Source organism: Mirounga angustirostris, unplaced genomic scaffold, assembly GCF_029215605.1.
Source record: "Mirounga angustirostris isolate CCGP_5_RB_7025 unplaced genomic scaffold, mMirAng1.0.hap1 SCAF_11, whole genome shotgun sequence".
NCBI classification, from domain to species: Eukaryota; Metazoa; Chordata; class Mammalia; order Carnivora; family Phocidae; genus Mirounga; species Mirounga angustirostris.
In genome coordinates, this window is record NW_026991719.1 from 7,105,992 (window position 1) to 7,130,403 (window position 24,412).

Sequence of the window (24,412 nt, forward strand, 5' to 3'; positions counted from 1 at the left end):
CTTTTTTGGCCTTTACAAAATGTGGCAGATCTGAAAATGGAACAAGACGACTCTACCTATAGTCAAAGTCCTTCTCAATACCAGAGGGCAGGATTCAATGGAAGGGAAGGAGTTGTCCTGGCGTCAATCATCTTTACATCCCCTGGAGATGTGTTATTAGAATGTTGAGCCTCTTCTTTTTCCAACATCGTGTTAAGAATATTTTCAAGCCTACAGAAAAGTTGAAATAATTGCGCAGTAAACTCCCATACCCCTGGCCTGCAGCAGGGGTCAGCAGACTTTTCCAGTAAAGGGCAGGGAGTCACTATTTTAGGCTTTGTGAGCCGAGAGGCAAAATCTAGCAACTATTCTCAGTAAAAGACTAGTAGTCTTGTTTATAAACTACATTTAAAAAATGTTAAAAGCACCCTTAGTTCGTGGGTCATACAAAAGCAGGCAGTGGACTGGATTTGGCCCACGGGCCATAGTTTGCCGACCCCGACCTACAGCTGAGTTGACCTTTTGTTCTGTTTGCTTTGTCACAGAGCTCGCCAGCTTTCTGTCTCTTTATCTTGAACTTCCCTCGATAATCAAAAATTAACAGTTAAAGTCAACAGATACATGTTTCTCTTCAACACAACAGAGGGTAACATGAACAGGATAAAATGCCATAAAGAAAATGAGACCCTGATAATTACTTCTTCAGTCCTCATTATGATCTCTTATTACTTCAGAAATTTTTTTTTTTTAAGTTCTTTTTTTTTTCTTTTAAAGATTTCTTTCTTTATTTGTGTGTGTGTGTGTGAGAGAGAGAGTGCGGCGGGGGGTGGTGGTGGGAAGGGCAGAGGGAGAGAGAGTCTTAAGCAGACTCTGCACTGAGCATGGAGCCTGACGCAAGGCTCGATCCTGTGAACCTGAGATCAGGACCTGAGCTGAAACCAAGAGTCGGATGCTTAACCGACTGCACCACTCAGGCGCCCCTACTTTAGAAATTCTTTTTTTTTTTTTAAAGATTTTATTTATTTATTTGAGAGAGAGAGAATGAGAGACAGAGAGCATGAGAGGGAGGAGGGTCAGAGGGAGAAGCAGACTCCCTGCCAAGCAGGGAGCCCGATGTGGGACTCGATCCCGGGACTCCAGGATCATGACCTGAGCCGAAGGCAGTTGCTTAACCAACTGAGCCACCCAGGCGCCCCCTACTTTAGAAATTCTTTTTTTTTTTTTTAAGTTTATTTATTTATTTGAGAGAGAGAAAGAACACAAGCGAGCAGAGGAGGGGAACAAGCAGACTCCACGCTGAGCGCAGAGCCCGATGTGGGGCTTGATCTCACCACCCTGGGATCATGACCTGAGCCGAAGGCAGACGCTTAACCATCTGAGCCACCCAGGCGCCCCTACTTTAGAAATTCTTAAGATGTGCTATGCATTGAATGGTTTCAAGTTAACATTAATATAAAATTATATGTTATAAATTCTGTTAATATGAAATTATAGTCAAATCCAACACTAAAGTAGCTTCTCCTTGGTATGATCAAGTGAGTCTAGTGCTGGGGAATTAGTTACTTCCCTCGCTGCGGCTTCACAGCGGCTCACTCACCCTCGTTCTCCATCCTCTGTTTCAGATAAAGACCATTTTGAGCGGCTTTATCATCAGGGGCTACTTGGGGAAGTGGACCCTGCTGATCAAGACCGTCACCCTGGTGCTGGTGGTGTCCTCCGGCCTGAGCCTGGGGAAAGAAGGGCCGCTGGTGCACGTGGCTTGCTGCTGTGGCAACTTCTTCAGCAGCCTTTTCTCCAAGTACAGCAAGAACGAGGGCAAGAGGCGCGAGGTGAGCAGGCTCCGCTCCGATCTGCAGTGACGGCCTCTTCTGGAAGCCCTGTCCCGGCTCACCTGCATTGCAGGTTTGCATGGCAGGGCTGGGGGCTTACACAGAGCTCTTTGCCTCGCAGGTGCTCTCTGCCGCCGCCGCTGCCGGAGTCTCCGTGGCCTTTGGGGCTCCAATCGGGGGTGTGCTCTTCAGTCTTGAGGAGGTGAGGAGGGGTGGCGGGTGGGGGGACGGATTCGTGGTTCCGGGGGCTGAGGAACATGTCGATGGCTAGCACAGCGGGAGACCTCCGTCTCCAACCCTTTGAGGACTGCATTCGAAGGAGTATTGACAAGATTCCTGCAGCTCATTAAGAAGCCACAGTTTTTGCTGTTAAATATGTTTTCAAGTATTATTTTAAAAATTGCCAATTTTTTTTTTTTAATTTTGCAGTCTCTCTTTCTCCTAACTTAATGAGGCATTTCTGTTTTTGGCAACCCGAATGGATCTATTCCAGGGGTCAGCAAATGTTCTCTGCAAAGGGCCAGAGAGTAAATATTCTAGGCTCTGTGGGTCTTCCGGTCTCGGTTGGAACTACTCAGCTTTGTCATTATAGTGGGAAAGCCGCCACACACAACACTCACATGAGTGGGCATGGCCCCATTCCAATAAAACTTTCCTTGTGGATGCTGGAGTGTGCATCTTACATAATTTTCATATGTCACAAAACATTGCTTTTCTTTTTTTTTTAAAGATTTTATTTATTCGACAGAGAGAGACACAGCGAGAGAGGGAACACAAGCAGGGGGAGTGGGAGAGGGAGAAGCAGGCTTCCCGCCGAGCAGGGAGCCCGATGCGGGACTCGATCCCAGGACCCTGGGATCATGACCTGAGCCAAAGGCAGATGCCGAACCGACTGAGCCACCCAGGCACCCCAAAATATTGCTTTTCTTTTGAATATGTTGAATATTACAAAATATTTCTTTTTGACCCCCAGCATTTAAAAACGTAAAAATCCATTCTTAACTCATGGGCCATACAAATACATTTGCCGGGCCAGGGTTTTCCAACCCTTGACCTATTCCGTTGTCTGTAGAATCAGATCCAGAGGTTTATTTGATTTTAAGAGGGTCTTTGTGACATAAACAGAATTAGGATGAAGTATTTTCATTTCTCTTAAAAAATAGCTCAGACACATCTTGACTAGTATCTGTTCCACTTTTAGACACTGAGTCCTTTAAATACTTCGTTGTTGCCTCTTGGTGATAATGAACCCTAGCCTGAGGAAGTCAGTACTGCCCATCTTTGGTCCGTGTGACTGTCCCACTGGGTGGCTGCCGATCAGGGGCTGGGGGCTCAGGGCAGCCCTTTCTTCGGCCAGTCTCATTTTCTCCTTGTTCGTCCCAGGTCAGTTACTACTTTCCCTTGAAGACCTTGTGGAGGTCCTTTTTTGCGGCCCTGGTGGCAGCCTTCACGCTGCGATCCATCAATCCTTTTGGGAACAGCCGTCTCGTTCTCTTTTACGTGGAATACCACACGCCCTGGTACATGGCCGAGCTCTTCCCCTTCATCCTGCTTGGGGTCTTCGGAGGCTTGTGGGGAACCCTCTTCATCCGCTGCAACATCGCCTGGTGCAGGAGGCGCAAAACCACCAAGCTGGGCAAGTACCCAGTGCTGGAGGTCATCGTGGTGACCGCCATCACCGCCATCAGCGCCTACCCCAACCCCTACACGCGCCAGAGCACGAGCGAGCTCATTTCCGAGCTGTTCAATGACTGCGGCGCCCTCGAGTCCTCCCAGCTCTGTGACTACATCAACGACCCCAACATGACCCGGCCTGTGGATGACATCCCGGACCGGCCGGCCGGCGTCGGGGTTTACACGGCCATGTGGCAGCTGGCCCTGGCGCTGATCTTCAAAATCGTCATCACCATCTTTACGTTTGGCATGAAGGTCAGTGAAGGGGAAGGAGGGGGTGGGGCGGGGGGACAGTTCATCTCCTCCTCGCCAGGATAAAATGGCGACGGGGTGGGGGGCAGTTCATCTCCTCCTCCTTGCCAGGGTAAAATGGTGACCGGGGTGGGGGGGCGGGGAACAACTGACCCTTACTGACCGTTTTCTCGTGCCGGGCACTTGACGTTCTTTTTAATTACCAAGAAGCAATGCTTTTGATAAGCAACACGCCTGATAACTAGATTGTAATCACTTTACAAGTGAAGAAGCGAAGGCTCAGAGTATGTCATCCACACAGAGCTGTGTGTAGCTTGAGGAATTTTCATAAAACGCACGCTTGTGTAATGAGCACCCAGGAGCCGAAGCAGAACATTTCAAACCCTGCAGAACCCCTGTAGTGTTCCCCTACTGTTGCTTTTTGTGCGGGACTTTTATGATTTGTTTCATTTTAAAAAGGCTAAGAAGCTGTGTACCTGAGTGTGTAATGGTCAAACACAAACCTGAATTTTTGCCTTAGGAGCAGGGGTGGGTGGACTTTATTAAACAGCCAACTGTCTCCGATCTGCCGTCTCCAAGCAAAGGGATTATTTGTGTGTCTGAGGAAGATGGTAGCAGCCTCTTCTGGTGCCTGCGGGGAGAAGTTTACTTTGCAGTTACAGGGAGTTAAATGACTAGGAATCGGGGGTTGGGGGGCACTCAGAAAGGAAGTTTCTTCTTCAGGAACATCCCAAAGTCTAGAAATCATCCTCGAGGATCCAAACTTAACCTGGAATTTGGTTATAAATCCACTTCCATCCTCAGCTCGATGACTATCTTGGGCAACTCCCAGGCAGGATTGGGGATCACTTGCAGTGTCCATGAACATGGAGAGTCAGGCACGTTCTCTAGCCCACGTCCGATCACTAGATAAACGAAAGTGCATTTCCACACCACAAAATGTGATACACACTGCCACCAAGATCTTCTAGTTTTCATAGTCTAGTTCTTTGCTGCCTTTCACTGGGCGTGAAAATATTCAGAATACTTCTTGGAAAGTAGTTCGTTAGGAAGAGGGAACGGCCCCTGTCTCTCTGGCAGGTGTCGGGCCACTGTATCCTCACCGGGACAGTGAGCCCGTGAGAAGCTTCCGAAGGTGCTGGGCAGCGGCACCGAGCTGCTTGGTTTGACTTGTGAACGGTCGCACGCCTTTCTTTTCCATTCTCATGCTGCGGCTTGACATTTAATTTTAAAAGCTAATGTGAATGATGCGCAAGGGGAGAAAGTGGTGAGTCCACTTCAAATGTTACTTGCAGTGGGGCTTCTCATTCTTTAATCCCCAGCAGGAGAACCAGGCCCACTCTTGAAGGAGAGGAAACAAAAGTGTAAAACTGCATTCTGTCCAAGTCACAGTAGCTAGGACTGACTAAACGGGTGAAGCCACTTGTCCCGCTTTATCCCTGCGGACCTCTGTTTGGAAGCATTGTGCCTCCTCTGAAGACAAGTGCAGGGCGAGCGTGTTGCCAGGGGTCGACTGCTCACCGGGAGCAGGGAAGCGGGCATGCGGACCTTCCCTCATACTTCTCTTCCCTGTGTGCCCCCGCAGATCCCCTCAGGCCTCTTCATCCCCAGCATGGCCGTGGGAGCCATGGCGGGCAGGATGGTGGGGATCGGCGTGGAGCAGCTCGCTTACCATCACCATGATTGGATCGTCTTCAGGAACTGGTGCAGGCCCGGAGCAGACTGTGTCACCCCCGGACTTTATGCCATGGTGGGAGCTGCGGCCTGCCTAGGTACAGGCACGGGTGGGCCGGGCTGGGGCGGGCCGGGCCGCGAGGAAAGCTGAGCTAGGCCAAGCGTCGTCACCAGGCCGCGCTGGCTTTGGGCACCGGTGAGAAGGAGGACGTGGGCTCGAGTGCTGGCATTCTCAGGATAGGCCAGGTTGTGTTGCTATCGCAGGTAAGGCGCTAAATCTCAGTGGCTTAACACACCAGGGCTTAGAGCTTGCTCATCATATGCGGTCGGCTCTCATTATTCGTGGAGCCCATATTTGGGGATTTGCCTACGTGCTAAAATGTGTTGGTGACCCCTAAGTCAATACTCGTGGGGCGTTGGCTGTCATCCTCAGACACGCACAAGAGCAGTGGAAAGTGTGAGGTGTCTAGCGCGTATGTTCCCAGCTCCGGGTGAACGAGGTGTGAAGGCCCACTCTCTTGTTTTGGCACGGATACTCTACACAAGTATCCTTTTCGTGGTCTAGTTAGTGTCATGTTTTTTTGGCATTTTGTGAATGATTTTGTTGTTTTAAATGGCCCCCAACCATAGTGCTAAAGTCTGTCTGGGGATCCTAAACACAAGAAGGCTGGGATGTGTCTTACAGAGAAAATAAGTGTGTCGGAGAAGTCTTCTCAGGCAGGAGTTACAGTGCTGTTGGCTGTGAGTTCCACGTTAATGAATCATCTACATGTATTAAATAAGGTGTCTTTAAACAGAAATACACATGAAATAAGGTTCTGTATTGATTGGTTGACCAACATGTTGCGAGCAAAAGCTCGCAGGAACCTAACCTTGTGTTTCCCCCAGGGCAGTGAGTCAGTATTTGCTCATTCAGTGTTTGTGGCAACTTTGTAGATCATAAGTACCATGAATAATGAGAATTGGCTCTGTGTGTGTGTATGTGTGTGTGTAGTGTAAGTTAGTAGAGAGCTTTTCTCCAGTCAGTCATTCAGGGCCCCGGGTGATGATGGAGTCTCCACCATCTTGCCGCTGGGCCATCCAGAACAGCGGTTTCAACGGGGGGCAGTTGTGCCTCTCAGGAACACTGGACAACAGAGGGGACATTTGTGGTTGTCACACCTGCGGGGGTGGTGCTACTGGCATCTAGTGGGTGGTGGCCAAGGGTGCTGCTAAACATCCTGTAGTACACAGAACAGCCTCCACGTCGAAGAATGATCCAGCCCCAATTGTTCCTAGTGCCGAGATCGAGAAACTCCAGTTAAGCTCATTGGAAGACTAGTACGAGTTGGTATGGATTCTTCTTCTAAATAACAAGGGACACAAAGTTGGGTCCCTCTCCTGTCCATAACCACTAAGCATCTCTGTAGTTTCCCAGCTTACGGGGTTCTGGAACAGAGCCACGATTGCTGTGTCGGAAACCTGCATAGCCCACATAGGATCCACTCACCAAAAAGCCAGGCCTGTGGTCTTGGGTGAAGAGACAACCCAGTTGTCTTCTCACTGAAGAAGAGCCCCCAGTCAGATGTGACTTACGGCCTCTGGGGTAAGGCTGCATTCAGCAGAGCCCGGCCAGCGTTCCAGAGGTCTGCCATGGGCAACCTGTAGGACCGTCTCTTCAGAACAGGTGTCTGGAGGATTTAGAGCCAGCTTGTCCATTTCCACAGTTCATGCCCATTTGAGGGTCTGGAGTTGAGTTTCAGAATTGTATTCCTGTCTTCGGTTGCAGGTGGAGTTACCCGGATGACGGTGTCATTGGTGGTCATCATGTTTGAATTAACGGGCGGTCTGGAGTACATTGTGCCCCTGATGGCAGCAGCCGTGACCAGCAAGTGGGTGGCCGATGCCTTCGGGAAGGAAGGCATCTACGAGGCTCATATCCACTTAAACGGGTACCCGTTTCTGGACGTGAAGGATGAGTTCACCCACCGCACGCTGGCCACCGACGTCATGCGGCCACGGCGGGGCGAGCCGCCTCTGTCCGTGCTCACCCAGGACAGCATGACCGTGGAGGACGTCGAGACGCTCATCAAGGAGACCGACTACAACGGCTTCCCTGTGGTGGTCTCCAGGGACTCCGAGCGCCTCATTGGGTTTGCCCAGAGGAGGGAACTGATTCTCGCAATAAGTGAGTAGAGAGGGGGACGCTCATGCTGTCCTAAGAGGCCAGTGGCCGCCTTTGTCCCCCCTGAGTTCCCAAAGAAGTTAGAGAGACTGCCAAGGTCCGAGGGCTTTAAGCTGGCGCTCTCACGCTTTCTCGCGCATATTCCTAGCCCCTGCGGATCTGGGTAAAATGCGGATTCTGGCTCGGTAGGTTTGGGGGGTGGCGGGGAGACCGCATTTCTCCCAAGCTCCCGGTTAATGCTGCGGCCGCTGTGAGGAACGATGTCTAGGGAGAGACCCGCTTGGCTGGAAAGTGACTGCGGCGTTTGCTCGCGGCCTCTGGGCCCCCCCCCCCCCCGCTAGGTGGCCCGCCGCCGCTGCTGCCTTTTTAGGCACTTGTCAGGTGCAGCTGGGAAGGACGGAGGCGGGAGAGTCCGGACTGGCCCCGGCGAGCTGCTCTCAGGGATAGACTTTCAGGCAGGCTCCTCGACGTCGAGGGTGAGTTCTTCGTCCCAGCCGCCTCCCTGGGCACCGCACAAGCCCTTCACTTCGCTTGGCGGCGTTATGTCCCACTCAGTACTCAGAGGCCCACGGGTCCGTTCTGTGTGACGCTTTTCCCCCCGGGGTGCCAGCTGGAAGCGGCGGGACCGAGGGGCAGGCTGCTGAGTCGGGAGGGGAGCGGGCGGGTGATGTCCGGGTGCCGTGTGCCCAACACGGTGGCTCAGAGAAGCAAGGCTGCCAGCTCTGCAGCCTAGGGATGCCTGCACTGCAAGGGAGGGGGGAGGTAGGAGTCCCAAGGTGAAGGCCTGGGTGTGAGCCACGTGGAGACCTAGGAAGAAGGACAGCGAGCCTCGGAGACCCCCGCGGGGTGGAGTCCCCCCGGTGCTCGTGAGGCGGCAGGGACCAGCAGAGCCCCCCGCCCTGGGGTGCCGTCCCGCTCAGCCCACCTGCTGCCGCGATCGCCCCATCCCGGCATCTCATGGCCGGCTGGGGCCCACGACATGGCTCGTGTGGACGCTTGATGACTTTACCACGTATGTCGCCTTCCAGGGTGTTTAAGAAGTTTGCCGGGGTGGGACTAGCCCGGGTAGGATTGCCACACGCCCTACTGGGAACACACCTTCACCAGACGACCCTTTGCTTATCCCTGCCCTTGGTTAACTATTTCTGAGGCGCCCTCTCAATTTCCAAAATCTCTTTGGGATGTTAAATAGCTTTTCAAATATCTTTAAAGTATCTTCATCAAAGGCTTTATAAAAATAAGTTCGGATAGTAAAAAAAAAAAGTTGGGGTAAGCCGTATCCTCTAATTTTAGTTTGTTGCTCAAACGTATTTACCTCCCCCAAAGCAACAACTGGGTTTGTATTTTAGACCCGATAGCACATTTGTGCATATGTGTTCAGTGATGCTTGTCTTTATTATAGGTCCTGTCGCTTAACAGGTACGTGCCTTTGGGCATAAATATTGCCTTATAAATAATGAGGTTTGTTTTAAGTTGTGTGAGCAGGGTTGGGTTTGTTTTAAAATAATGTAATCAGCAGCCTTGAAAAATGTATGCAGTCCCTAAAGTCTTTTAAGCAAAAGCTGAAATTTAAAAACTAAAGTAACATCACTGGATCCGTTACCTATTGTGCAGCTAAGAGACAGCTTACTAATTTTGCTGAAACCCATTACTGTAATCAAGTGGGAAGCAGTAATTGTCATCAGCCGGCTTGTGAAGAAATTTAAGCTTGCCGACGGAGCGCGCTCTTAGAAGCTGTGTCTGGGATGTCTGAAGAGGCAACGCGCCGTGTAAATAACACCTATATGCTTTCCATCAGACTGATGGAAGTATAGAAGCTGCTGTTTACGCGGTTTGTGGAAAGACAAGGAGTGTTTCGCTCTAAGCAGTCAGAAAAGCGGTTTCCCTGATCTATGGAAATAGCAGAGTCCTGGTACCCTGGTGGAGAAATTTGTGACCTGTATTTGCAGAATTATGGGGCCTTTCGTGAATATAGAAATAGGACTTTAGCATTTATCTGGTGACTGTCTCATGCCGGTTTCATTTTCAGGGGAATTAGGAGCAAAGATTATAGATAGGTAGAACCAAGATAATTTGAATAAGAATGGTAAATGAGGCAAGTAGGGGGTTTTCTTACACATCATGTTAAAATTGTAGCAACTGGGGCACCTGGGTGGCTCAGTCGGTTAAGTGTCTGCCTTTCAGCTCAGGTCATGATCTTGGGGTCCTGGGATTGAGTCCTGCGTCGGGCTCCCTGCTCAGCGGGGAATCTGCTTCTCCCTCTGCCCCTTCCTCCTCCTTGTGCTCTCTCTCTCTCAAATAAATAAATAAAATCTAAAATAAAAAAAAATTGTAGCAACTGCTCACGTGAAGCTGAAAATGTTTTGTTATTTTCCAACCATCTCTGGAATACCAGACCGTAGCCGATGTCCTTGTTAGGGAGCAGTTACCCCACCTAAGACGTGCGGCACGCTTCCCCATCACATTCTGACACATGGGGCCACGTGTGACCCATGTGCAAATTCCCGGTAAATGGGACTTTGCCTGTCGGTGCTGTTTGCAAATATGAGGCTCTTTCTGTGCTCAGCAGGGCTCAGACTCTTCTAGTCTTGAATTCTGCAATTAGGTGAGGACCGGTTCAGAGAGGACTCAGTGGGAAGCCGCAAAGATGATTAAAGGGATGGAAAGTTAGAGTCACAGGCAAGAGTTAAGGGAACCCTCATTTTTTTCGTCTGGTGGATGATTTAATGATGGTTCTCCAGCATGTGGAAGATGCTTACTTGCAGAAAGGGATCTGCGTCCAGAACTGAACGAAGTGTCAGATCTGTTGGAAGGGCTGCAGTAAACTGTAACTTATCATAAAATCATCTGGTTGTTCTTCTAAATAGTTTTTATTTTATTTTTATCACGTCTTCTTTGTACTGACCACCACTACAGTTGCTTTCAGTTTTCCACTTTAACATTTTTAGTTAATGACATCTGTTACATGGAAGCATTTTTGATGAACAGGATGATAGGGTATTCTCTCTCTAAAAATGTGATGACTCCAAAGTAGAGCTTCTCATCCTTAAGACTCTTGACATTTGGGGCCGGATCATTCCTTCCCGTGGGGGCTGTCCTGTGCACCGTAGGGTGTGGTCTCTGACCACTAGGTGCTACTAAGCAACACCATCTCCCAGGTATGACAACCAGATATGGCTCCAGAAGTTTCCAAATGTCCCCTGAGGGTCAGGGCAACATTGCTCCCGGTTGAGAACCATTGCTCTAAAAGCCATGGGAATAGCTTCCTGAATATGTGATTATTTCCGGCCTTAAAATTTCTTGGTCTGTCATAGTTTGTGAAATTTACTTTACCAGCACTCTTAATTCCCCTCTCTGTGCTTGGCGTTGCCATTGTATTGTCCACTAGAAAGTGGAAGGTACCTTAGTGGGTACTCACAAAATGTACCTCATTTTTCAGGAGCCTCCTGTATTAAGAACAGCTTAACTGACCTTTAAAACAATTAAAAATGAAGTTTATTACATTCTTATTTGTTTGCTTGTTTTATTTTAAAAATTTTTTTATTATTATGTTAGTCACCATACAGTACGTCATTAGTTTTTTTTTTTTTTTTTTAAGATTTTATTTATTTATTTGACAGAGAGAGACAGCTAGAGAGGGAACACAAGCAGGGGGAGTGGGAGTGGGAGAGGGAGAAGCAGGCTTCCTGCCGAGCAGGGAGCCCGATGCGGGGCTCGATCCCAGGACCCTGGGATCATGACCTGAGCCGAAGGCAGACGCTTAACGACTGAGCCACCCAGGCGCCCCACGTCATTAGTTTTTGATGTAGTGTTCCATGATTCATTGTTTGTGCATAACACCCAGTGCTCCATGCAGAACGTGCCCTCTTTAATGCCCATCACTGGGCTAACCCATCCTCCTGTCTCCTTGTTTTAAAGATTTTATTTATTCATTTGAGAGAGACACAGAGAGAGCACAAGCAGAGGGAGGGGCAGAGGGAGAGGGAGAAGCAGAGTCCCCGCTGAGCGCTGAGCTCTGAGCTCCACGTGCGGCTCGATCCCAGGACCTGGAGATCATGACCTGAGCTGAAGGCAGACGCTTAACCGACTGAGCCACCCAGGCGCCCCCGTTTTTTAAAAGCAATACATATTCATAGAATATTGGGGAAATCAGAAGCAAAAGGGAAAATTAAAAAAGGCACCCACTTTCCCAACAGCATAGAAGGCCATGGTTAATATTTGGTGCATTTCCTTCTTATCTTTTGGGTCTTCTACTTATGTAAACATTGGGCGTTTTGGGGGGGTTTCTTTTTTTTTTTTTTAAAGATTTTATTTATTTATTTGACAGAGAGAGACGCAGCGAGAGAGGGAACACAAGCAGGGGGAGTAGAAGGGGGAGAAGCAGGCTTCCCGCAGAGCAGGGAGCCTGATGCGGGACTCGATCCCAGGACCCTGGGATCATGACCTGAGCTGAAGGCAGTCGCTTAACCAACTGAGCCACCCAGGCGCCCTTGGGGGGGTTTCTTTTCCAACACAGGCTTCCCTGAGTCCCTGGGGTCTGGGAGTCTACACTCTTATAGCGCTGGATCATCCCCAGGGTGGGGAGTTGGCTTAAGCTTTCCTACAGGAACTATTTCTTGTGCACCCGCCGTGTGCTGGCACTGTTCTAGTCGCTGGGAGGACGGGGTGGGGGGGGTCGGGGCAGGAGCCAGGCTCGGCTCTCTGTGAGCATACATGCTGTAGTTTGTCGCAGGCATTGTGGTGACCGATGGAGATTCCCTGTCCAAACCGGGAGTAGATGTTTGACCCTAGCAGAGAGAGGCAAAAAGCTTTCTTGCTGGTTCTTCCATTTGTCAGCTTTTGGCCTGTATGTAGCACCCCCGCTCCCACCATTGGGAGCGTTCCGATAAGTCTTGGTAGTAGAGTTCCAAAGAGGCCTGAGCCCAGCTGGGGCCTTCGATTCTTTGCGGCAGTGAACAGCTCGTGGGCTTCCCTTTGCAGTGTCTCCTACGTGAAATAGGCTCTGTTCCACACGGCAGGCAGAACCAAGTCCGCTGACGTTTAGTAGAACTACTCATTCATTCACCTGTTGCTTGATGCATGCATGCATGTGGCCAATAGCTGTTGTGTGCGTGCGTACTCTATACTAGGCATTGTCCAGGCCCTGGAAATGTACTGGTGAGCAGGGAATCACTGAACTAGCTGCTGGTAGAATCAGGGCTTCTAACCCAATCAGGAGACTCAGAGGAACTAGACGGTGGTTATTTATTTTGGCAAGTGGATCGACAGTTTACTCAGTTGTATTTGGTTTTAGGAGGGGTTCAGCAAATCATGTGTTCAGTTCTTGATTGAGGTTTGCGGCTTGATCCAGTCCTGATGAAGACTGATCCTTGATCCAGTCGACCTCATTGTTGAAATAGATGGGTTCCTGTCACATGGGGCTGTTAGAGAATTCTCGGTCTGCGAGAAGGAGCAGCGCCTAAGTACGTGTTGATGGTTGCCTCCTCGCCTCAGTGCTCTGGGCCGGAACTATCTTGATTTAGGAGAGAAATGTGCGGTGTGCATCACATAGCATCCACACTTGAAAACATGTTGTACCTCAGCGTCATCTGGTATTTGTGGTTGAATCCTATCCCATTTGATGTGACTACATTTAACCTGACCCACATAATGTGCCGGCATTTGCCCAGCGGGCCCACTGTTCCTCTTTTAAACAGAGACCCTTTTTCAAACTCAGCCTGACCTCGAATGCTGCCAGTTTTCCATTAGAGTACTCTATTGCAATAAACGGCCTTAGAGCAGGCAGTTAGATTTTTATTTTTCAAAGAACAATATCGGTGAATAGTAGTCTTTGAGAAGGCAAGAAATGTATTATAGAAACCAGGATCCATTTTAAGGCAAGCCTCACTGTACATTTTTCCTAACCTTTTCCCATGAACCAAAAGAAAGATTAAAATTCCAACAGAAGGAAAATCGCCTTGGAGAAATATCTTGAGACCGATGGATTTATTTCATGTGTGACTTAAAATAGCCTGGGTTTCTAGTACTGCATAAAGCTGTATTTCTAATGAGTTCCTGTTACCCTACTTTTCTTCGGCTTGCTTTTGCATGTCCTTGCCTACAGATAGAAAGAGGCTAATTGTTACCATAACAGTTTTACTATCTTTCTTTGAGGAATCCACAAAATGGTCCATTTTTAAGAGAGGAGATCCAAGAGGTGGGGGGAATGTGGCTTTTCTGGAGTTATTTCTTTGGTCCCAAGGGTCATATTTGGGAGTAAGCTGCATTTCTGGGCTGTGAGCCTGGGATGGTCCTATTGGTTTTTGTTCCTTTCAGGATTCATAATGCCATTTGGGCCAGTTAAAGGTTAGTTTGTTAAAAAAAAAAGAAAAAAAAGGAAAAACAACTTACTGAGGTCGTTGGGCAGCTAAGTGAGGTTTCTTGTCCTGTCCTACTTGAGCCCATGATGAGGTGAGCGAATGTTAGGAAAGCAAGAGTAGAGGGCCCTGGGCCTTCTGGGTGCCCCGGAGCCCAGGAGGAGGCAGTAAATTCTCCCAAAGAAGTCACCCTGCTCAGGCCCACTTGTCAAGACTTTGGCAATGAACGATTGGGTCACGGCAGGGGGACCCTTGCACGGCATTAGCTTAAGAGAGATCACAATTTCACAGATGTTTGGCTGAAGCCCTTCATTAAGAACGTGGCATTTGCCCTCTGAACCCCTTCTCTGTGGGATTCTAGGATGCGGATAGAGGGAAAACGTATGTTCCTGTGGGTGTGGGCTGGAGGGAGTTGCTAAGCAAGGGCCTCTGTGTGGCTTACTGTTCTGCTCACCCATTCTAGAGAACGCCAGACAGAGGCAGGAGGGCATCGTGAGCAATTCCATCATGTACTTCACGGAGGAGCCCCCTGAGCTGCCGGCCAACAGCCCGCACCCCCTGAAGCTGCGGCGCGTCCTCAACCTCAGCCCGTTCACGGTCACGGACCACACCCCCATGGAGACGGTGGTGGACATCTTCCGGAAGCTGGGGCTCCGGCAGTGCCTGGTGACACGGAGTGGGTGAGTGCTCTGGCCGGACTCCGAGGAGAACAAGATGAATGAGTCACGGTCTCCGTGCCCGGGGGCCTCGCGGGGCAGCCGGTGCCGCGGGAAGGCGGGAGAAACCTCCCGGTGGGGCTGCTGTCGGGCCGAGGCTGAGGCTTGAGTCAAAAAGGGGAGGAGCCAAAGGAGAAGGATTTGGGCTGCTTTTCTGCGGCCCCCGCCCCCGCCCCCGCCCCGGGTGGCTCTTGGCTCGGGGAGAAGGGACAGCCTGTTGTGCTCTCACGGGGTCTGGGCAAGCCTCCGCATCCCGGCGCCACGCAGACGCGGGCAGCGAAGGGCACAGGCTCGTGAGAAGACGAGGGCGCGCTCACCGGGCGCACCTAACAAAACACGGAGCACAGCCTGTGCACGGTGAATGGTTAAGAGCTACGTAAATGCTACGATAAATAGATGACTGTACCTTGAAGAAGTGCTGAAGTTTTTGGTAGAAGTGGGCGGTGCCGTGAGGGCTGCAGCTTGCGAGCTGTGTCCCGTGGAACCCGGGGCGCCCTGGGCTGGGGGCGCCAGCGTCCCGAGCCGTCAGAAATCACACGGAACTTTTGACTCCCCCAAAACCTAACTACTGGTAGCCTGCTGTGGACCAAAGCCTTACCGATACCACGAACGGTGGATGAACCCACATTTTGTCTGAAAGTGTATTGCATACTGTGTTCGTACAGTAAGGAAGCCAGAGGAATTGTGATTAAGAAAATCGTAAGGAAGAGACAATACATTTATGGTATTGTCCTGTATGTTTTGAAAAAAACTCTGCGTGTAAGTGGACCCATGCAGTTCAAACCCGTGTTGTTCAAGGGTCAACTGTATTCCTGTGCCCCTGGGTTCAGCTGGGGGCAGTTTTCTGCATTCACCTGGAATTTCTCATGGATGACATGACCCATAAGCAAATGGGAAGTTCACATTCTGCTCAGATTGTTCCCTAATACAGCGATCTGTTCAGAACAACCGCACGTTTTCAGAACAACCGTTCCCGAAGAGCTGGGAGATCTGGTGGCCCCCATGGCTTAGTCACTGCCGAGGCAATATTACTTTTGCTTTGTGTTACCACAAGCCAGGAAACTAGCATTGCGAAGATGGAGGGTTCGTGATGGCCTGAGAGGTGCCGTGCCCCAGGGGCCCTTCTTTGGGCTCAGAGGTGCACCCCGAATCCCACGGCTTCGGAGGCTTGGGTAGAGGAGGAGACTGGCTCAGTCAGGGTAGCCTGGAAGCTAGGGTTGTCCACCCAGCGTATTCCTCTACAGGCTGAGGGGAGGAGGTGGGCTGGGCTGTGGAGACCTTGGCACTCTAACTGTGTCGAGGCCTTAACTCTCTAACGTAGTTTACACTGCGGAGCCCATGCTCCAGTTTAACCAAGCAGTTCTCAACCCCGGGTGATTTTGCCCCCCAAGATTTTGGATGTCCCAGCTGGAGAGAGGGGATGCTCCTGGCACTTAGTGGGTAGAGACCGGGGATGCTATTCGAGAGCCTGCAGTGCATGGGACGGCCCGCATTGCAACGAAGACTCACTGGCCTAGAAGGTCACTCGCTCTGGATCTCAGTGACCGTGGACTAGGTGCCCGTGAACAGCCAAGTGAGCCCTCCTTACTCACTCGCTTCCTTCCTACTGTCCTGGCTGTGCAAGGGGCCGAATGTGCGCACTGACCCAGAGAACCCCTGGCCCACACGACAGGTGTCCTCAGCTCTGACTGCAGCTGGGGGAGTGTGTTGCACATGGGAGGGACAATCGGTAAGCAACAAATACATGTTTGGGGCTAGAGATCACTTCTGCTGGTGATTTTTAAAGGCGCTCAGTGGGCTGCCGAATTCCCCCAGAGGATTAAAGCTGTAGGTTAAACCCAGAGTGCTGGGGCCACTGCAGTTACTGATCCCTCGGGTCTGGGAGGGGCCTGTGAATCCGTATTTCTAGCAAGCTCCCGGGTGCTGCTGCTGGTCGGGGACTCCACTTGGCCAAACGCTCTAACCCATTTACATACCTGAATTTCCAGCGCCCGGCATAAATACTGTGATCACCCGTGGCGTCTCAAGTGCATAGCAGTTTCTCTTTTCCTTTAAAATAATAATCCAATGTCAGTTATCATTGGAATTTCCAGTTCTGGCAGGAAATTCTGCCCTTAACGCCCGCTCACACCTCACGCAGCCCCATGAGGTTTTCCTGTGAAGATCAGGGTGCCGAAATTGGCTCCGAATGTTCTGCGAGAAAACAAAATCGCACTCTTTCTCGCTCTACATATTTTAAACAAACACAGATGCTGATACGTAACTGCTGGCAAGGGGATCCTTGTTTGCGGGCCTTTCATCTCCTCGGGCTTTCAGCCAGGGCAGGCATGTCTTGAGCCAGCTTGCGTTTTTGATGTATTCCGTCACCATGTGCCTTCCCTGCTCGCGGCGAGAGCCCCAGCTCGTCCTGTGGACCTGCATCGTCTGCAGGATTTCTCGGGGCCTGGGCTCCAGAGGTCATCGTGAAACCACACCAGGAACCACAGAAGGCTTTGTCCCCCGAAGGCCCCGAGTCTGCGGAGCCTCCGGTGGCTAAGCCTGCATTTGGGTGCGATCTTCCCCACAGAGATTCTCGACCGGCAAAGCGGGCGGGGGAGGTTGAGTTAGCTTTCCCCAGGCCTGCTAGGTGGGCCCCCAGGACTTAGACGGGGTGGCCTTCTCAGAAGAGCCCGGCTATTCTAATTGGATATGTACATGGTCATAGATTGGCCGTTTATCATTCCCTCGATTCACTTGAACTGCCACCCAAAGGGGCCGGAAGTTCAGACACTTGATTTAATAGGACACATCCTGCCACTAAGGATCTCTGCTGGATTTGATGTTGCCTCCTTCCGGCTGGATGTTCAGCTTTTCTCTTTTGCAATAATTGTTCTAAGCCAAGAGTGCTCTGAATTCGTATTTCCCCAGAAGTGTTGCGAGCAGCTTGACTTTCCCGTGTTATAGTTACAGAGCTTTAAGATAGGAGGTCGTCCAGACTGCTCCAGGGTGAAGAAAGGCAACAAGACCAGACTTTACAGATTTGGGAGGTGTGTGTGTGTGTGTGCGCGTGTGCGCGCGCGTGTGAGATAGAGTCCTCATGGCTTTGCAAACACTAACAAGCCCTACTTTTTCAAAGTAACATTCGCTTCATCACCCTCTTTCTGGGTGTCTCTGGCTGAGACCTGGCGAAGGCTCAAAAGGTGTCTAAAAAATAATAAAGCCAAGGAGCTCGTCATCTACTACGGAACACGGACATAATCCGATTTGGGTGGTGTTACCCAGGTGTTCTAGAGGGCAAGGTCCCGAGCTGGGCTTTCAAGGAGAAAATGGCAAAGGACAAAAGAACGGTGTCAGTTGAGAGGCTGTCTGCTAGTTGGTGATCGCCAGCAGCAGAGCACCCCCCCCCACCGCAGAGGACCATCCCTTAGCTGCCCCTGCTCCGTGGACACCGCTGCTCACGTTGCCTCCCATTTCTCCTCCGACCCCAGCTCTCTTAGCGGCGTATTACAGGCACACGTTGCTCGCCTTTTTACTGTCCTTTTTTCATTTTAAATGCCGCGGAACAACTGTGTGGACTGAATTGCGTCCCCCCAAATTCATATGTTGAAGCCCCACACTCCACCGTGACTGGGTTTGGAGATGGGGTCTTTAAGGAGGTAATTAGAGTTAAATGAGGTCCTCAGGCTGGGGCCCTGATCTGATCAGACTGGTGTCCTAAGGACAGGGAGAGGCAACGGGCAACAGGGATGTGCGGGCCCAGGGAGAAGGCCACGTGAGGACTGCGAGCCAAGGAGAGCGGCCTCTGGAGAAGCCAAACCTGCCAGCACCTTGGTCTGGGCCTTCTAGTCCCTGGGACCGTGAGAACGGTCATTTCTGTGGTCAAGCCACCCAGTCCATGGTGCTTCGTTATGGCCGCTGCGCTAAGTCAGGACCCCGACTCCGCTTGGCTGGTGTAGTGGAGCAGCGTCTTGTTTTACAGGACCTCTTCAACCTTACTGCATTTTGATAAATTTTAGAAATGTATTTAAAGCAATATAGGAACACGGTTGAAGCCAAGTAGCTCTAAACGGATGGAACAGAAAGCAGTTCCTGGTTTTACCCTTTTGCACCAGCACCCCTCTCTTTTCAGGGGGCCACTTTTCTCCCACAAGGGTTTGTTTTCTTTAATTAAGAGACTATTTTTTAGAGCAGTTTTGGGTTTATAGAAGAATTGAGCATAAAGTACAAGGTTCCCATATACCCTCTCTTGTTCCCTCCATTTCCCTTATTAACATCTTGCATTTGTTTTATCTGTTGCCTTTGATGAATTGATATTGATACACTAACTCAGGTCCCTAGTTAACATTAGGGTTCGCCCTTGGTGTGGTATGTTCCGTGGGTTTTGATAAATGGAGAATGACCTGCATCCACCATTCTGGTATCACACAGGTGGTTTCTCTGCCCTAAAAATCCTCTGTGCTCTACCTCTTCATCCCTCCTCCCCTCCCTCCGACCCAGACAACTACTGATCTCTTTACTGTCTCCATACTTTTGCCTTTTCCAGAATGTCCTAGAGTTGGATGTGGCCTTTTCAGACTGGCTTCTTTCACTTAGTGATACGCATTTAAAGTTCCTCCATGGCTTTTCATGGCTTGACAGCACGTTTCTTTCTTTTTTTTTTTTTTTATATTTTATTTCTATTTTTATTTATTTTTTTTATTCTTATGTTAATCCCCATACATTACATCATTAGTTTTAGATGAAGTGTTTCATGATTCATTGTTTGTGCATAACACCCAGTGCTCCATGCAGAATGTGCCCTCCTCAATACCCACCACCAGGCTAACCCATCCTCCCACCCCCCTCCCCTCTAGAACCCTCCGTTTGTTTCTCAGAGTCCATCGTCTCTCATGGTTCGTCCACCCCTCCGATTTCCCCCGCTTCATTCTTCCCCTCCCGCTACTTCTTCTTCTTCTTTTTTTTTCCTTAACATATATTGCATTATTTGTTTCAGAGGTACAGATCTGAGATTCAACAGTCCTGCACCATTCACAGCGCTTACCAGAGCACATACCCTCCCCAGTGTCTATCACCCAGTCACCCCATCCCTCCCACCCCACCCCCCACTCCAGCAACCCTCAGTTTGTTTCCTGCGATTAAGAATTCCTCATATCAGGACAGCACGTTTCTTTTTAGCGCTGAATAATATTCCATTGTCTGGAGGGACCACAGTTTAGGTATCTGTTCACCTACTGAAGGACATTCAAACCTTGGCAGCTATGAATCAAGCGTATGTCTTCTATGAGTTACCGAAATTATTTTATATCCCCACTAAACTGTAATTATACAAGATTAACAATGACTCAATCTATCATTCAATATCCAATTCATATCAAATTTCAATCCAGAATTCTTTGAGGGTTCACACATTGCATTTGGTTGTTTTGCCCCTTTAGTTTTTCATCTAGAACAGTTTCCTGCCTTTTTCTTTGTTTGTTATTTATGCACAGATTTTTTTTTTTTTTTTAAGAATCCAGATCAGTAGTCTCACATTCTGAATCTGATTGCTTCCCCGTGGTTTGATTTGGTTGAAGTGGTTTCTGGCGACATGCTTACATAGATGATGTCACAATGTCAGCTTTCCCAGCTTTGTTGGTGATTAGCTCTGCCACTTAGATAAGGGGGTGGTGGCCAGAGCCCTCCATTGTAAAGGGACATTTTTCTCTCTGTATGTAATCTGTGAAGGGATCCTTTGAGGCCAGGTGAATTTTTTGTTTTCCAGCAACCGTTTACCCAGTGGTTTTGGAATCCATGGATAATTATTGACTACACTAATTATTACATTGGGGGTTACAGAATGTCGATTTGCTAATTCTGTCTTGCTTTTGTACATTTCCCCCTGATTTTTGGATCATCACGATAGAGTCGTGAGGCTTTCAGCGCTTTGACATCCATGCTTTTCAAGTCCCCTTTTGCGATTTTCCTCTCTCCTGCAGATGTTCCCATGAGATAGAGGGGAACAGGTAGTGCCCGCTGTCGCCCCCAGGGTCACAGATGGGCAAACTAAGACCAGAAAGCAATCACTTTTTCAGGGTTGGTTAAGGTCCAGTGTGGTCAGGGACAAAGAAGTCAGAATTCTAGCCTGACAGTTTCACTACCCAGCATCCATTTCCTCTTCATATTCCCTTCTGTTTCACAGGAGATGACTTTGACTACTTTGGCTTTAATTAAATACATCACAGTGTTTTGCGATTGTGTTTTCTGATGTGGGGGCATATCATTATTTTACACAGATACAGAGTAGAAATCTTTCGTGTTAATAGCTACACAGTATACCAGTGTTAGCCTGACACTGTTTAGTTCTCATTCTTTTTTTTCTTGGGTGTGCTGGTGACAGGACGAGCAGCATCTTGCAGACTCGTTTGGCCAGTGGAACTTTCTTTCTCCAAAGAAGCTGTGCACATCCGCTTCTTTCAAACCTTTTACTTTACTGAGGGGACATGATTTGTACCAGCAGGTGGTCATTTAAGTAGTTAATAAAATCGAGATTGAGGCAAGGGCTGCTGGGAACGGTTGTGCCCGTGTGTTCTACACACTCCAGGGCACTCTTTACATTGTCGTGTTTGTGCACGGCGCTCCTTGGGGTTGTGCAATGTGTAGTCTAGGGGGCCTTACATAAGGAACCTTGGGAAGAGGCCTTGTTTTTGCAAGTTGAAAGCAGTGGAATTTTGGAAGAGGAGGTCATTCACGTGTATGGCCAGAGATATGAATGTCAAACTTTACCCATCCAGTATGATAGATTTAAAATAGGACCAGTCGTTATCTTCTACCTAAAATACCTTATACTTGCAATTTCTGTGATGTGGTCCAGTTTCGACAATGGCTTTCACAAGCCCTTTCTCAATTGATTATAGTCTTGAAATTTAGGAGAGCGTATTAGTCATCGTAGGTTTATTGCGGTAATTAACAAGCTTGCCATCTTAGTGGCCCTAACACAAGAGCGATTCATTCCCCCCCCCACGTCACATCCAGTGTGGGTTTCAGCAGGCGTGGGCTCTGCACCACATAGTCATCCAAGGACCCAGGTCTTTGAATCTGGTGGCTGCTAAGTCAGTCCTCTGTGACCTCAGAGTCCTTCACTGGCTCCTCTGCCTCTGCTTGCCACCTGAGAGACAGTGTCAGGAAATGTGCAGGTGACCCGGGAGGGGCATCTCCCCTCTCTACCTACATGCCATTGGCCAGAGCTCGCTCAGTTGTCCCCACCCGACTGCAAGGAAAGCTGGGAAATGTCTCGCTGTGCATCCAGGTAGAAAAGCCCTGGAGTTAGGGCAGGCATGAGTCAATATTGCAGAGCTGACCCCTGTTCTCTATTTTGTTTCTTCTCCAGGAGACTTCTTGGCATCATCACGAAAAAGGATGTTTTGAGACATATGGCCCAGATGGCAAACCAGGACCCTGAATCCATCATGTTTAATTAGAAACAAGGTGGCATTTATTTTGAGAAAAACACAACTGTGTCATTTTAAAAGAAATAAACAAATGATATGTTATTATTCTAATGAACGATTGTACGCTGGGGGCAGTGGAAACAAAAGCTTTGTTTGGAAAGGAAGAAGGATGAAACCTTTTTTAAAAAAAGACATCAATGAGTAGGCATTTTGTAGCTTTAACCCCTTGTGAGTTTCCAGCTGTGTTTCTTAATGAGTTTATTAACTGCCATGGGGGCATGGGGGTGGGTGTAAACGATGTGGTTTGTCCAAGGACACGGAACTGAGTCCAGAAACGTTTGCCCCTTGTGTTTAAGGCTGATGTTTGTGAAGCTTTGAGTCCAAAAAGGCAAAGGAGTATTGGCCCGTTAGCATCTTTTATTTATCGGTTCCTGAAGTTTTGCTGCTATTTTACTGAATCGGACTAAAGATACTCACACTTACTTTGTTGGAAAAGACAAGAGAGATTAAATTGGAACATAGTGAAAGCTGAAAGTTTTTTGCCAGCTGGTTCACTCATGACCATCCAATTTCTTGCTCCTGTTCTCAGCCTAGTGTTTTGCTTCTCCATCAGTTTCCGAACCAACATCCAGGGTCTCCTGCAGTGATGAGTATGAAGAAATCATTTCTCTGTGCAAGACCAGCATCTTGGGACTGCATAATGAACTATTGGCATGTTTAGTGCTGCCCGTATTTCCTCCCACACAAAGGGATTCCTCCTGATTTTGAGGGTATACACACCTGCTCGTTGTGTTGCAGACGTGTTGCATGTGCTTCACCTGTTTATTGCTGTTGCCCGTGCATTCCTAAATATTGAGCAGTCCAGCACTTTCCATGGGCCATATCCTATATGCTGCCAGCTTGTCGTAAGTGTGCTTTAATTTCCAAATAGCGTACGTGAGTGTCAAAACAGGCCACCCGGTGTTACTACTTACTTTTCCTTTCAGATCTTATTAAATATGGCTGCAGAGAGGGTGAGGCATACGAAGTCTCAGTGGGAACTCCTCCAAATGGATTGCAAGAGAAATACTAAATTGATTCTAAATCTGTTCCATTATCTTCTCCGTAGGATGTAAAACGTCCGGCTTTAATGTCTAAGCATGCACTTTCATGCTCGTACGCAGAGCACAGAGGGCAGAGTTAAATCATAGCCAGTTTGAGCACTGGGCATCTTTGTATTGAACTTATGGTGCATTTATCTCTTTAGTCAGGACTTCGGTCTTTTCTGGGAGAAGGCACGTCGCTGTGGTTTAGGTCCACGGTGTGATCTGTGTGAGTATGATTGCTCCCACTTTGCCCCTCACATCAGTCTTGGCTCTTCCCAGCCCACTGAGAGGCCCTCACCCTTTGCAGCCTTGTTACCGGATGTTGACGTAGCAGGTGTGCGTTTGGTGGCAAATAATGGAAAAATCCAACAGACAGTGGAGAGTTGAATGAGAAACCCGGGGGTCAGGCACTCTCGTCTCTCTCTGTATTATCATCAAGGATTCATGCCCTTTGGTATTGTTTTCTGCCATCCTTTGTCCTCTGGCTCATTGCCTCTGAGCCACAATGTGGTTACTGAGCTGCCAGGTAGGATGTCTGCTTCTTAGACAGGAAGAGGGAGGAAGAGGCCTGTAACAAGGCGCAGTGCCCGTATCAGGAAAGCGAAACTTTCCCAGAGATGCTCAGCTTGCATCTATTGGCTAGAATTCTGTCACATGACTCCCCTTAGCTGCATGTGAATGTGGGAAGGAAGGTTTTTAGCTAGACATATTATTCTCTGAATGAGATTTAGATTCTGTTAATAAGGAAGGGGGGTTGGTCCTGGGGAGGGAATGCTGTCCACTGGATTGGGTGCCATCATCGTGTCCCTGTCATCGTCCTTCCTGTCCTCCTTACCCTCTTTCTTGCTAAAGCCTCTAGACACTCTCTTCTCACCTTATAGTTTCCCACCCCTTCTGTCAGATTTGACCTAGAACTGCCAGTCAGAAGCCATCATTTCTTAGCCCTAATAAAAACCTAGAAACTTCTAGTTGGTATAAGAAAATGTACTGACATGTTCTCTGGGTTAAAAAGTCAGGGCACCTGGGTGGCTCAGTTGGTTAGGCGACTGCCTTCGGCTCAGGTCATGATCCTGGAGTCCCAGGATCGAGTCCCGCATCGGGCTCCCTGCTAGGCGGGGAGCCTGCTTCTCTCTCTGACCCTCCCCCCTCTCATGTGCTTTCTCTCTCTCTCTCTCTCTCTCTCAAATAAATAGATAAAATCTTTAAAAAAAAAAAAAGTTAAGTCAGATCATGCTGGCAAACTCTGGAAGATTTGTTTCTGTGATTGGTTGGCCTCC

At 49.1% G+C, this 24,412-nt stretch overlaps 1 protein-coding gene across 6 annotated transcripts in view; it reads left to right on the plus strand.

The window, feature by feature from the left end:
* Positions 1 to 24,412, plus strand: part of CLCN4 (chloride voltage-gated channel 4) — a 69,759-nt gene that overhangs the window by 43,535 nt on the left and 1,812 nt on the right. For 3 of the 6 annotated variants that reach the window (XM_064573725.1, XM_045874368.3, XM_045874359.3), the window contains 7 exons: positions 1,602 to 1,808; positions 1,930 to 2,010; positions 3,192 to 3,737; positions 5,320 to 5,506; positions 7,177 to 7,575; positions 14,392 to 14,608; positions 21,990 to 24,352. In XM_064573725.1, coding sequence (XP_064429795.1) covers positions 1,602 to 1,808; positions 1,930 to 2,010; positions 3,192 to 3,737; positions 5,320 to 5,506; positions 7,177 to 7,575; positions 14,392 to 14,608; positions 21,990 to 22,080 — 1,728 coding nt within the window. In that variant the 3' untranslated portion in view covers positions 22,081 to 24,352. Of the gene's footprint in view, positions 1 to 1,601; positions 1,809 to 1,929; positions 2,011 to 3,191; positions 3,738 to 5,319; positions 5,507 to 7,176; positions 7,576 to 14,391; positions 14,609 to 21,989; positions 24,353 to 24,412 lie in introns of those variants that run through there. The other 3 variants (XM_064573722.1, XM_064573723.1, XM_064573724.1) reach the window with 3 other exon arrangements.